This window comes from Manduca sexta, chromosome 19, assembly GCF_014839805.1.
Source record: "Manduca sexta isolate Smith_Timp_Sample1 chromosome 19, JHU_Msex_v1.0, whole genome shotgun sequence".
In the NCBI taxonomy this organism is placed as follows: Eukaryota; Metazoa; Arthropoda; class Insecta; order Lepidoptera; family Sphingidae; genus Manduca; species Manduca sexta.
The window spans coordinates 2,241,258-2,257,252 of NC_051133.1; the positions used below are offsets into that span (position 1 = coordinate 2,241,258).

Below are 15,995 nucleotides of genomic sequence, written 5' to 3' on the forward strand. Positions count from 1 at the left end.
CTAACTAATTAAAAGAATGTGAAAAAACATTCGATTCTTAACACTTCAAATTGTTTTGTTAGTAGCCTTCGGATTCGATACGCAATGATATGGTTAAACATATTATCCGTCATTGCGTAAGGTACATTAACGGCGACTGGTCAAACTTGAATACGTTGCAAAACAAAACGTTCGAGCTGTAAACATCTTAGTTATTGCGTTTCTTTATTGTCGGAGGCATGACTTACCATAATAAGATAAAAGTACTGGTAAATGAGAGTAATGCCGTAAAGCTGCATTTTGGGTGAATATACCAGCTCAATCAAAGCAGAATCACTGGCTATACAAAGCATGAAGTGATAGCTGTATTTTCCATGGGGTGCGATTTTCGGAAATCAAAAATAAAAAAAAAACAGCCGATATATTCGCGTCCTTCCAAATCCTCATTCCTGTTCTTTAAAGTTCGTAAGACATCGATGATTCCTTTGCAATTGGCGTTGTATGCTTTGAATAATGTATATGAGGGGAATATATTTATAAATGAAGTAGAAGAAATATTGAAGCATTAACAAGTAGGTGGTTGCTCGGTGGCCGAAATTAGATATTCGAATTTAATATAATATTTCTAACACATACATCAATTGTATTTCTCTGCATTTTTGTACATAAGTTCTTTCATGCCAAATGTCACTCCACCGTGCACGCAATGTGCTTAAAGAGGGTTACAACTTACAACGTTTCCTCTACACATATTAATATATAGACTACACATTATAGGTTCTTATATTAAAAAGGATTAAAAAAATACAACATTTCTTTACAAAAATAATTTAATAGGCAAATTGGAATACAACGCTCGAAAACCTATCATTGGTGTATATAAACTTATGCTAAAGCGAGCCTAGCTTCGTACATTTACATTTTCGTTGCACATCTAAAAAACCTTGACTACACCTAGACAACTACTGCTATCTTAAAAAAAATACAAAATTACAGTGTATATACCAGGCACACGTGGTGGATGAATTTGTAACATACGTGAACGGTTTGCTTATAACACTAAGTATACAAGAAAAGAAGGAGCTTAGTCAATACATTAAACTCATCAGTTTGCTTCATTAGCACGTCCAAAGTTATGTATAAATAATATGCAAAGGAGAAAATGTAAACGTTTCATCAATAATACAAAACTATAGACTGAACTTTACGACTAAATGTTAGTTAATCAAATAGGTGACGTAATGACGCCGACGAAATAAAAATGCTTAAAAACTTAAAAATATAATAAAAATACTTAAATATACGTCATTACTAAAAATACTGCATTGATTAACATTCTGTATTAAAATTAAAAATGGCTGATTCACTTCTTTCCTTGGATAATTTAATTTTAATCAAAGTTCTAATAGCGAAATAATTAAACATTCAAAGCATTTTATAATAATGTAGCAATAAGTATTTTATTTTATTGCGTCGTCTCTTGATATTTAAAACTCATTTTGATTTGATTTTTTATATTCATGGATTTTACGCGGTATAGTGCGGGGGAGGTATTGTTTACTGCAACATTTGTTTCCATGAGTATTGTAGACTTTTTTTTATTCTTATTTCTTCTATTGGTCTTAGTCCACACATTAATATTCAAGCGATGTAATTAAAAAATACTTTTATAAATAGGAAGGGTATGTTCTACAAATGCATGATAAATATCGTACCTAAGTTCACTCGAGAAAACATTTTTTCAAGAAATAAAAAAATATTTTATTTTGATTTACATTTTTGGTGAACAATGGTTCTATGTTTTGACTTGACTTTTTTATTTAATGACTAGTTGAATCATGAAAATAATCACCAGATTAGGTTTACTCTGTTTAAAGCTTGTTTTGAAATTAGGTTGGCTATTGCAGATTATGATAATGTTGATACCGGCTACAGACTACCATCTAAAAATACTATAATTAAGCAAATTAAATCATCCTACCTTACAATGTACCGTAATATAGTTTTTGATCCCCAAGTGTTGAGATAGTCAAAACAGTGTGATTTCATTGTAGACTAAAAATTTTTAAAACTTAAAAACAATACCACAATCAAAAAATAATTACTTAATAACTGGAAATACACCAAGCTGACGCGTGACCAACTTGAATCTTTGTTCTTACAAATATTAACCCAATTTAGAAATAGCGAGAATTTCAATTACAACCACGTGCAAAATGTTGTTTTTTTTATATTGTTTCCCTAGTTTTAAGCGAGTTTGTAAATTATTCGTCACTTGAAAAATTGATAGCATAATAAAATAACGTCACAAGTGCCATCAAAACACGTAGGTGTGGTCATCACGTATGCGTTACGTACAATAAACTCAGTTGACATGTTCCAAACGAATACAAAGACTAAAATTGTAACAATAAGTTTTATATATAAATCAATTATTTCCTCATTTAGCAGTCGACCGATATTATGAAATTATTTACGACAAAACTATTAGGTACACGTTGTTTTCGTATTTGAATACTTCTTTTTTACTTTTAGGAGTGTAGGTTAGATAAATAAATAGCATACAGAGAAATAATTAGATGCTAGAATGTCATTTTGACGTACAAAAATATTATTTTTCCATTGGTGTTTATATAGCAAAACTTGTGTCAGTACTTAGTTTATAGTAAGTATAATATACCGAATAAAACACTTATTGTATTTAGTAATAATATTTTGTACGCTCTACTGCATAAAACATTGATAAAATACTTGAAAACTGTATTAAAATAGTATTATAAACTTATATTTCATTGCTTACATTTTAAATGACGAATTTATTTTGAACTATCTCCGCCATTTTGAACTACAAACATAGCAGTCAGTTTGATTTGTTAATACGTTACAATAACAGTCTTTTAGAAACATTTGTCAAAAGTGACTACACGAGAGTTAGATATTAAAGAAATTGTTGATCAAGAACATTTATGGAAAGGAATGTAAAATGGACTGCATCGATTGTAAAGTTGGTTTTAAAAACGTAAAAAACTATAAAATCAAATGTGCAAATTAGTACGACTAGCTAAAAACATATTATGTATATACAATTTTTTGGTAAATAGTTATTGTTTCGCTCAGTCACGATAGTTTATTCTACAATACATTAAACTATCAGACAGCGGATGCCTTAGATACCTAACAAAAATACTTGGCCAAAAATGCGAAATATTTCCTACCAGCGAAGAGAAGAAATACGCGTTCATTGCACCCCATTATCTAGTTAGTTTTCTAGTCTATCGATTAGAATTGCCTTTTCCAATTACCTAAAGTGGCGTTTTGTTAAGGCGTGGCTTTCAGACGTCGCGTCTACCCGCCTGAACCATAGCTTGGATTGCGGTATATTATGACGTAATAATACGTCAACGTCTTCGGCTATTGTTTTTAAGATATAAAAAAGTAATATTTGTTACAATACAAAGTCTAACACTCTTAGGGTGGAGACAATAAAAAACTTTATACGTTTCGGATGTCACGTATGTGTTTGTATTGGACATATTATTAAGGGTTATGTCTATTTTTAATACTGTGATTAACAGTTGACCTACGTATGTAATATTCCTATAAAATACATCTGATTTTGTCATTCATATCACATCCATACTGAGGCAAATCATTTTCCTTCTCTTCGTTTTGCGAATATATCTAATTATATAAAAATACTCAACTGACGTATGCACCAGTTCTTATCCATATAATAATTGGACAGAATATTCTTAATACTAATTAAGCATCCAAACCAATTCGTAAATGTATTAATTTAATATATATATGGCATTATGTTGTACCTATGCATAGAGTGGACTCTTCTAATCTCAAACGACATTGGTAGTACGATGACGAAATTATTGTATTTCAATGTGATGTGTATCAGAAGCTGATATCGTATCTACAAGCCAATGATAACGTGCTTTTGCTGTCAAATAAATATCTTCCGAGTTTATGCTAATATAATGAATGTCACCTACAACTAACACACAGTGAGCGCCATTAATGCGATACCTAAATCAATTCCATGCAATCCATCCGCGTCCAATGCCCTGTAGTTACTATACAAAGTAATAATTACACAATCATCTTCCACAAAAACGTTATCATTCGATGGTCTATCCTTATATTGGCACTCTTATATCAAAAAAGGAAAAAATTGTACAAATACAAAAGTTGTAAATGGCTACAAAAGTGTAATATTGTTTAAAAAATAAACGGGAATGAAAGTCATTACCAGTCTCAGTCGTAACTCTTGTGCAGGATTTTCTGGGCGGCTTTAATGAGCGGCGTTAAGGTTCTTAGTTCCATCGCGCAATCCAAAAACGGATGCTTGAGTAGTTCTTCCGCCGACGCTCTTAAATCAACATCCACTTGCAAACATTTGTCCAAGAAATCTTGGAATTGGGGCGATAACTTTTCCCACCGAGGTATTTTCGGCCGCCCCATGGCCGCAATCAAATACAGAGCTCTCAGAGGCGTCTCTTTCATGTACGGCGGCTCTCCTTCGATCATTTCAATAGCCATTATGCCGAGTGACCACACGTCTACTTTTTTTCCATACTGCTTCCTTGTAACCACTTCTGGAGCCATCCAATATGGAGTGCCGACCATGGTTTGGCGTTTCTCATCGCCTACAATATTGGCACAGAAACCAAAGTCCGTTACTTTAACAGTACCGTCCATTCCAAGCAGGACGTTGTCAGATTTTATATCTCTATGAATTGTGCCCTTTGAATGAAGGAAGGCTATTGCTTGAAGAGTCTCATGGCACACGGCAGCTATCTGGCCTTCCTTCATCACCACTTCAGTGACCACGTCTGTGAGAGAGCCACCATCGAGCAGCTCCATAGCGACCCAAAGATGGTCGTAACTGAGGAACGCGTCGAGGAAATTGACGAGGTTCTTGTGGTGGAACCCTTTGAGCACATTTATTTCGTTGAGTATTAATTCCTTTTTGGATTGTTTGGTCAAGTCTATATCTTTTATGGCCACCCGTGAATTGTCCTTACTATCTATGGCGATGAACACGACACCTGTAGAGAAAAAAAGTCTTAATAAAACATTTAAATATAGCCAAATAGGAGTAAAATGTATGGACAATGAACCTACATTGGGAGCGTTTATTGAATTTGGGTGCACAGCGTTTGTTTGCAAATAAATTAATTGAAATAACACTAATTGTGGAGGCCGCTATTACTTTTACGTCTAATATTATTTCAATCCGAGTTTCGTCACCATAAATCACTCTTTGATATGTGGAACGATAATTGTTTTCTCAATCAATATATTTCGAAAGTTATAGATTTTTGTAAATATTTTGTTTTAATGCGTTGGTCAAATACAAATAGCATAACAGAAAATGCGTAAGAGCGTTTCAATTGACGTCACGTTATATTCTAAAATAAGCACATCAATATTTTATTTAATACTGTAGTGTATGACTCGTTTTCTCGGACCTGATTTCTATTCTGGCACTGACTTCTCTTACTTATCACAAAAAGTACTAATTTTGTACTGTTTGTTTTAACAATATTAATTAATTCTAGTAAGATTTAGCATGGTTGTTTTGCTTAATCCAATTCTAATAACAAAGGATTAAACAATATTTTAGAATAAAATATTATAACATTGAATGTAAAACCATAATAATTTATCCACTGCCAACTTCAGTGCTCAACCGTAGCACTTTCGGCATTATAATCATACCAAGAAAGTAGACAGTCTTGATTAGATAAGATTATAAATAGTTCATATGATTGTACAAGGTCGGGTAATTGTTATTTTATACTTTTCCATGTTGTACGTGATTCATGTAGAATTTTAGTATTTTTATGACCTAAAGGTTTGAGGTTTCGTAACAACGTTTAGTAAATAAAATAATCTTTATTTGTTCAGTTTTAACTCTTTAGCCTTAAAAATTGGTCCACAGAATTCATCCTAAGTCCTTATAACATTTAAATATGAAGATATTCATTCGAAATAGCAGTTTGTAGAATGTTTCGAAGAGTAGTTGGACCGTATTATTTGTTGGGTTTTAATTTCGAATACCACATAATGTAGGATTAAGGAGTGAGTGAAAAATCGCATTAATATATCAAGAACATCGGTACACGCGTGGCTAGGAACGGACAATTGGCTCCACCATAGTTTTATACAAGGAAAAGACTGATGCAAGCGGAACTGTGGGCTTATAGTAGAATTAAGTATTCACCCACGTATAGTGTCTTTTTAATCGACTTTAAAAAAGACGGTGGTTCTCAATTAGACTGTATTTATCTTTTGTTATACGACAGTACATTTGGGTGGTATTTTTCGTAAACAATTATAATTTGAGTCTGCGATATTTTTAAAAATTTATGATTACTTATTATTAAAGCGAAATTATGTGCATTTAACGAAATATTACGTCACGTAATGGCAAAATACTGTCAAACAATATTTTTACACAATATTGATAATGTAATCGTTTAGTGATATTGGGCTTTTCTGTTCAGTATCAACTCAGTCTGGAATTTACGTGATATTGCGATAGACTACTCCTACCACGTCATTACGAGAGGTGGATGCATTAATTGCGCCTCTGCTTACCCCATTGACAAAAGGGGTGAATGTATAATTGTACGATATTTATATAAAAGACAGCAGATATCAGAAACTATGTACTTTTAATTGAGAATGCACTGCAAACGCGAGTATCGAAAACGCACGATTTCAAGGCTTATAAAACACCCTTAATCCTTTTGTAAGATAGGTAATATGGATAAACATTATGCCTATTCATAATGTATTGCAGAACTCAAATATTGAGCGAACGTTATCAAGTCCACGTAATGATTAAACAGTAACGTGTTGCATAAATCGTTGTTATCAATTGTTAGGGACCTTGTGGGAGATCACTTTCTCGTCATTTTACAATGAGACTTATACTTTAGGTTTTGATTGTTAAGAATACCGGAAGACGTTTACGAGCAATTTTTACCGTGGAAATCGTAGTAAGCTGACTTTTATGCTTGGATTTGCAGCCAGTCGTGTTTGTATGGAACTAATGATATATTGCCTCTATTGTAAACGGATCTAGAAATTCTTGGGCAATATATTGCTGCAAGAACTTGTTACTCTAAATATAGATTCAGATCTAACAACATAAATGTGCAAGGTACCTAAGACATGACAAGTTTGTAAGAAAATAATTTGTTATATGAATTGTGATAACAGGGCTGCAATATTAAAAGAAGTAAAACCTATCTGGATAGAATTTTTAAGTAATTTAAATCATAGATTTTTTGGTGCATAAAATTTTTCAGTGGATTTAAAAAAACTTTTTAAAAAAAATTAACCACTTTCAAAAACCACTAAAAACCAAAAATAAGTTAACATAACAGTTTGGTTACCAATTTTGGCATCGACTAATTAAAAATGCAACGTAAGCTAGTTAAATAAAATAACAAATTCACAAAGAAAATGTTTTATTTTATGCAGGGCTGATATAATTGTTCCATAATGATTAAATATTGCTAGACAGTGGCAGTCCCAAAAGACGTGAGACCCCCTGTTTTAACAATGTCGTTTGGAAGATCGTAAATGAAAAGGTCCTCAAAAGCACTGCATGAGGCCTGGGGTTTTGCCTGGTTCGCCTTCCCTAAGGTTGCCTCTATTGCTGGGAATTCCTTAATTTTCATGTATACCAACATTCATTTTTGGATAAATATATATGATACAAAGGTATAAAACAAATATTACTTTACTAGTATTGATAGTGATCTGGAGTTATAAAGATAGTGTAGAGTAAAATAGTCTCCGCATTCTATCTTATCAAAGAATATGTTCTAGTGATTTGTCAGCATAAATTACATTGTTAGCTTGGTTGCAGTGTGAACAGAGTGGATTATTGGTTAACGATTGTTGTATGTGAAATAAGTATTTCCTTGCGAACTATTTACTTGTTTATTTGCATATTTGTATGAAAACACATAATTAAATGGAGCTGTGACTTAGTCTCTTGACTGAATATTGTCAGAATTGCAACTTAGAGTGTTGATTCTTCGGATTTATTCAACTAAACTACTTTGTAGATTTTCTAATGACTGATGTGAGCCTTGAGTGTTTTTTTTTTGGTAGCAAGCCACTGTGGATGATCCATTTTAGTATTGCCCAATGCCCATAAATAGTAGTAAAACATATTAGTATGAAAACAATATCTAAATGAAGTAGATTGGGCTATCTATATATCTATCTATTTTAGAAATTATTCCTCCTGTTTCCTTATATTCCGGTTATGGGTAAATAACAAATATAAATAAATGTGTGACTGCACTTGCTCATTGTTGATTATTTATTTTAGGAATTGCTCTTATCAGGGACAGTATAGTGAAGTTTAACAATGCATTCAGTTTATACACAACTAAATTTTTCTTGTGGTTCCATCCACACAAGAAGTCCATATACAACAAACCTATAATAATGAGAGATAATCTAGGTTCTTATAAGACAGATTTTTAGGACTGGATTTTAATATATTCCACAGATTATCTGGACCAAAATTTAAAAATCTTATAATCATTTTTATAAATGTATCATTTCTCCTAAGCTGAAAGTGAATCTTATTTGTAACAAAACTCGATCAAATTGAGCATAATTTGGCGATAAATTATCCTAATCTGGCATATTGAGATAGTTGAATTTGTTTTGTTTACAAATTATAATTAACTGTTTTGTGTATACTTCAAAAACACATTACAGCATGGGTAAATATATATATTTATTAAGTATATAATAACATTTAAATTATTTGTTTGTTTTAGCTTATTTGTATTAAATAATTGCATCAGTTATTATTTTGTTTTCAGTGTTCCTTGTATACTAATCATTTAGGTAAATAGGAGTATGGTTTTTGAGGCATACATGTTGTTTTTATATATTTCAAATTCCAGTTCATTTTAACTTTCATAGAAATAGCTGTGGCATAGCCAAGCAAATGGGAATATCACCCAATACACATGACATGACCTTTCATTTATACATGTCAAATTTTGTTATATTTTCCTACTTAATTTTAGTGTTTAGTAAGGCTACTGTATCAATGACACTGTATATATAGTAATAATATTATTAAACAAAGTCCCCTTTTCTATCTGTCTATATGTTGTTTATTTCTCAAATCTCCTGAACAGATTTTTATGATATTTGTCATGGAAATAGTTAAAGACCCTGGGAAAGTTATAAGCTTTCTACCCCGGGAAAATATATAAAGGGATTTTTATCCCAGAAAACTCCCTTCACCCTGCGTGGAGGAAGCTACAAGCAAAAGCAAATATAATAATAATTTGATATATTGCCCTATGTATAGCATATAACATATTTTATTAGAGTTTGAGTGTTCAACTCATTATAATAATAATAATGAAATCTGTATTGCCACAGAAAACATAATTTATAAAGATCATCCTAAATGTAACAGATCCTTGACAAGCAAGACAATGCTTTGTTAATTTCAAAATAACAATGGAGTTAAATTGGATTAAATGATCACAGAGTTGTGTGCACACGTATAACTCTAAGAAGGTTGACAGATGTAAAAATTCACTGCTTTGTTTATGCATTAAGTTGTATACCAGTTTTCATTGTTTGGTAAATTTGACTATGTATTTTTTGGCTTTAGTATAAATCGATGAGTGCCATGAACAAAATCTCTTCTGCAAAATGTTCTAGTTGCAGTATGAAGGTTTTAATTTATGTGAAAATTTAAATCAATTACTCACCTTGAAATAGAAATTAATTTTTAATATCAATCAATAGTTTTGAAATGAGTAACTGATATTTATATTTTCACTTAACTTAAAACCTTTATACTGCAACTAGAGCATTTTGCAGATGAGATTTTGTTCTTGGGGACCGTTGAAATATTCATTTATCAAATATGTCCGATTTATATTTTGACAATAGTATAATACGTTAAGGTTTTCAACTTTTTGAACAATTAAATGCATACTATATTAATACAAGGATGTTTATATGCCATGACTTATTTATAACACTAAACAAATTCTGTAATATAATGTGGTCAAATTGAAATTGATAATGTCATTATCAAGGCAGTGGGGTAACCTTAGCATTTCCTTAAGTTCACAATTGTTAGTGCTTATAAAAATTCTTGGTTGTAAAATTGCTTCGTATTCTAACATATTTGGAACTAACACTTCTGTTATATTCAAATAATCATGGGATACCATTGTTTGTATTAAATTTTGTTTAATTTCAAGTAGTAATGAAAACTTGTATACCTGAAGCACCTGCACCAAGTTTCTTGATCCTCTCAAACCGAACATAAGGATCGTCCGGGTTGCAAATCTTCTTCAGCTCCTCATAAATCTCCTCATCACTCAGGGTCGAGTATGACATCTCCTTCTTCCTCAACATGGGACTTTCATCATTATCTTCACCTATAAGCGTTAGGTCTTGCATCACAGCCGTCATGTCCATCATGGCTTCCTTCTTCTTGATGCTGTTCTTGATCGGAGTGGCAGGCATGGTCTGTCTCTCTGATGGCACATCATTACCGGTAATCTCCTCTTCACTACTCTGACCGATCGACAGATCAGAGTCCTGGCTTTGGTGAGCATTTTTATGATCCAAGAGTTTTTCTATCTCTTTGTCCTCCTCCGTAATTACCTCTTGGGTCACGAAAGGCTTGAAAGGCTCGTCTTGCGCTTTCTCCTTTTTGATCGTGTACATGTGGAACTTGACGGCCTGGATGGCCGCGTCAGGGTATTCATTTTGCTCGGCGGGTGTAATTTGCGTGTTCAGTAATCGCAACCAAGTAGGCGGTAAGCCCTCCAGCATGCCAGTTTCAGAATTCTTACTCACGTGTAAATGCTGTTTTACGTTCGTCGGCATGCCTATATCCGTAGCCCTTTCCTCTCTGTCTCTATTGTGCTTCTTTGAGAAGAGTTTCCCAAACACACCACGGCCCGATCGCCCACTCATCTTAATTGATTTTGTATTCACTCAAACAACTAAGCCATTTCACTGTTACGAACACGTTTGTGTAACACTATACTACATTCCTTGTTCCACACTGTTCAGTCAAAATAATATTCCTCAAGATAGGAGTGGCTATTCACGGACGGATCGCACCTCGGACGGCAGCCACTTATCATCTGTCAAACTAATAAAAATTATGAAAAAAATAATTTCCGTTTCGTTTCACGTAAGATAACAATAATATCATAGTTACTTAATAGTACTTAAATTAAAAAAAATATGTATATGGAAGATTAAAAAAGAAAATATATATGCGACAATTTTTTGAATTCATTAAAAAGATTATTGTGGATTAAAATGTAATATAAGCGAATTAAAAACATTTGAGAAACGTAAGATAAACGTTTTGAACTTTGTAAAGAAACGCGCAGTTTATTATTGTACGTTGGTACGATTGTGTTTTTTTATCATGTTGTCGTCTTGAAAGTTGCTGATAAATAGGAATTTTGGATGAATCATACTATGCCCATCCGTGAAGAATTTCTAAGAGGAAATTATAGGAATCATACTAAACTGATTTTTATGGATGCAAATGCGACAAAAATAAAGTGTATTAAGTTTAAGAAATAAGTTAAACTTGGCGAGGTTGCTGTTAATAAATACCTACTTAGGCACTCAAGTATTTATATCGTTATTTCCTCGTGTATTGTTTTATTTGTTCACAATGGTCCGTTGGATTTTATCATCAACATCATATTTTATGTGAAACAAGATAACGAAGAGTGAAAAAATAAAATGTTTAGATCGTTGGGTAGGAATAAATATACATATAAATTATTAAAAATGTGATCCGTGCTGGATTGTAATTTTATTTTGGTCAGAAATGTGTAGATGGCGGTAGTTGTATGATAATGAAATCTACAAAATATTTTATTACGTGCATATCTACCACATTGATGTGGTCTAATCCCAAATTATCGAATCAATCTCACACTGATATTATTTAGGCACTACTACTAGAGACTTTGCTTCTTGAATAGCTCTCCACATACTGCCGATGATTATTAATTATTTTTACGTTTTTCTTTCAACTGCGAGAACTAATCACTAACTAGACGTGAATTTAAATTCTTTACTTGCCAATACTTGTTTAGTTACCCAGATTAAAGCCGAAACAAAATGTATGAAAATGGACCTTGAGCTACCACCTTAAACAAGTAATTGGTCCGTCAATGTGTGGATGCAGCATAGAGTTCAATGGCCGATGATAGTTTAGATTTAGTCCATTTAGATTGACGTAGGATTGAAATATTAAATTGCAGAAAATGACACGGACGTTTGAAATGGTAATACTATGTTTATTAAGTTTATTCAATATAAAAAGACTATACACAGAACATGTGTTGCCCGCTTTTTTCTTTGTAACTCGTCTTGCGGTTAACATGACATTGAAGCGGCTGCACCTTAATGATACGCGATGTCCAGTTCTTTGAGTAACAAGTTTCACTGTTAACTTTCATTTTCATTAATCGAATCGTCGGTTCACTCGTCTAGCCATGGCAAAACGGTGTATTGTGCTATAGAATCTAGAAACAGCAGGCGATCTGACAACCGTGTATACCAAGTGTGTAATTGGTAAGGACCATTGGTAATGTTAATGTTGTAATTAATTTCAGAACTAATGCTGCTGTATCAATCTGAAAGTCATGGGTAATTAATTAAAAATACTTGTTAACGAGTCATTTATTTGATGTCTTTAGACATGATTGTTCGCGCGGTAACTTGTATTTATATTTAAAGAGTACTTAGTTATTAGTTTGTTTTTTTTTGTGTTTAAATGTACTAAATACATTCCTTGTGAAATATTATCCATTAATACAAAAAAAAAAAAAACAATTATAAACAAATCTTACATACAGACAGAGCCTGCGGTGGAGCACTTCTTTTGTACCATCTTAACAATTATTTTTCTTTCCTGTCACTTAATGGGAATAAATTAGGAATGCCAGAAGACACCAGTTTGTTTATTTACGCTGCTCAAGAATAGTTAAAGGATTTTATAAAACTAGGTGTTGGTTGCGGCTCCGCCCGCGTGAAAAGAACTTTACGCTACAAAGGTCTTTAAAACACAGTACGTCGCCAACGCCATTAATTTAAAAAATCATATAGTAGATTATCGAGATAAAAAGTAGCCTATGAGTTAATTCAGGCCATGCTCTACCCGTGTACCAAATTTCATCTAAATTCGTTCAGTTGTTTCTGCAGTTACTTCTAACAAACATACGAACATTTTCATGAACGTGTGTATTTATATTAGTAACATAAAATAAAATAAGAGAGTAAGAAGTAAGATTGTAACATAGGAAGTAATATGTAATACAGATACCTAAGTATCTCTACGTGATGTATCATGTAATTAAAGACTATTATTCTCCCGATTCGCCGGAAGAATACAGTTGAATAGTACAATGTTTGTTTATCAGTCTTTTGGGATAAAGAATAAACATCGGTTTGTTTCAAGTGACGGGATTTATCGACATTTCGTTATATCGATCTTTATTGCTATGTTTCAATTTATCACTTTGGAATAATATTTAGTGATAGACTTCACTCGAAGTTACTTGTGAGAAAAGGTTGTCCTTATGAAGATAACCTACAAGCGTAGTGCTATTTGCCCTAGTGCCCTTTGCACCTCGTTGTTACCTTCACTTATGACATCTTGTCAGAGTATTCGAATAGGGAATAGCTAAACTCTTGAGAGGTTTGTACTTTATGTCGTACTTGAAAAAGAGCGGCAGATGGCATCCGAATTAAGACAACAATTGACAATTAAAAACAAAATGTGAAGCGTGACATGTAGGAAAAATAAACAGATATAAATAACTCAAGGCTTCGTAACGCTTGATAAACGTTAGCTGTGAAGTTAAACGTAATGAGATTTTAAATCGACGTCTAATCAATAAATCAAATGAGAATGTGAATGTACGTGCCCCACGTACATTATCACCGTTACATATTTATTAGTCTTGTAATGATATCTCTGACCACATGTTGGCGCGGGTTGTGATATTATTTGTCATTTAAAATCCGTGTATTTACATTGGAATCTGATATACCTGGCAGAATGAGGTATTCTAAATTGTATTCTAGATCCGATAAGATAGAATCTCTTTCAGAAAACAATTTTTTAAGCGATGTATAAAGATAATTAATATTACAGAAAATTGTCACGTATGTCTTATGATTTTCATGATAATTTTAGTAAAAGTTAGAATGTATGGCGAAGAAAAATATATAGAGGAAGCTTGATTGTCACACACGATAATTTCTATATAGTAATTTTGTATTTCATATAATTATCGTTGCGCTGTGTCTCTCTCTAAACTATTAAAATAAACCAACCGATGCAATATATAAGTATCAAAATATGTACTTATCTTTTCTGTTTTAATAAAATAGACTCTTCTACAAAATAAGTACTTACCAATTATAAATTTAAAGATGGTCAAGTGGTGGATTATTTTATTAACAGCATGAAAGAGCTACTTCGGATGAAATCGTGGAGGCTGTAGTATGGGCTGTTCTTTTTTTGATAATTCCAGAAGAACAGCAAGGAAATTACACTTTTTTCATTGTTTGTCCTTGTATTATATCGACAACACACCCGAAATTGTTTAGGAGGTGTGGTCATTCATGTGCGGTGACTATAATTATATTTATCGTTAGGTGCCCTGCCTACTCATTTGCCTACTTTCTGCAAATTATCATAGCGCGACAAAAAACTGTCGAAGAAACTAACAAAAATTTTTAGGTTATATTTTTTCAGTCAAATAAAAATCTATCGATATTTCGTGGATAGTGACGTCACTTCGCCCGTTTTCTCTAACTTAAGAAGTTCTATGTATTTTTATCGTTAAGTCAGCTTCACAGGCGTGAACAGTGTCCGTATAGTAAACAATTCTTTCTCTGAGCGGCTGTATGTTATTTTTAGGTCAATAGCTTTTGAATTCGCTCATCGGCTTAGTTGTACCAATGAAAATGTCGTGTGCTATGCACGAACTAGCCAACGTACTTATTGAGTATCGATGACATTAATAGTATCCTTTTACTCATATTGGCTTGAGACTAGTTATACGTTGCTGTGATGGTGAAATATGTTAGCACTAAATGTACAACTGTAAGATTGTATATAGTCAACCTTTGCGTGAATAGTAGTCAAACTCTTAAGGTGAAAATATGTTTTATAACTTTTGATTGTATTCTGACACGTACCTATCTGAACGAACATAATATATTCTATGTTAGTTTAACTTTACTTTCATTTTCTTTACTGGTTTCTTATAAGATAACTTCGTACATGTTTACGAAAGATATAATTATCATGTCTGAGGTATATCGCGCGGAATTCGCGTGATTCATGAGATTTAACACTAGAATTGACGTGAGCACTGTATGCCTAAGTTTTATAATAAGTGCTATTCATATTTAGTCTGTTCATAACCGAGGTGACAGCAGACAGATACGTTAATGGAAAGTACTAATTATAGTGCGAGACTCTGTGGGTATGCGTTACAAATATAGATTATTATAATAACATAACACTTGTTTACTTTCGGTTTGACATGGGTCGGAGTCGTGTTCCTCGGGATACCGGCTTAGTTTCGGGATAGTTTATCTTATGTTATTGAAGTTAACTTTTATGAATGTCGTAGGGAGAGAGTTTATGTTGCTTTAGGAATGAGCAATTGATTTCTGAGTTTAAATTTAATTGAAAATATGCATTCTGTATTATAAACTTAAGTAATAGAATATATCAAAAATTTAAAAATAAATGAATGTGTAGAGAACTGTATGTTTCCATAGTGTACTTAAGTGTTACGCAGGAATTCATCAAACGCTAGATTTATAAAGAACCGTTGCATCGCTCACGATGTTAAGATCTCAAAATATTTCACTATTGCATGACGCGTGCGCTCGCGTCACGGCGCGGCTGGGCGGTGCGCCGCCCA

General features: G+C 32.7%; 1 protein-coding gene across 1 annotated transcript; it reads right to left on the reverse strand.

Moving 5' to 3' along the window:
* Window positions 1–791: 791 nt before the first annotated feature.
* LOC115440700 (serine/threonine-protein kinase PAK 3) lies at window positions 792–11,174 on the reverse strand. The gene is made up of 2 exons (XM_030165121.2): window positions 10,287–11,174; window positions 792–5,039 (listed from the first exon to the last, which is right to left on the reverse strand). The coding sequence occupies exons 1-2, from the start codon at window positions 10,987–10,989 to the stop codon at window positions 4,246–4,248; spliced, it is 1,497 nt and encodes a 498-aa protein (XP_030020981.1). The 5' UTR covers window positions 10,990–11,174; the 3' UTR covers window positions 792–4,245.
* Between the last annotated feature and the right edge of the window lie 4,821 nt (window positions 11,175–15,995).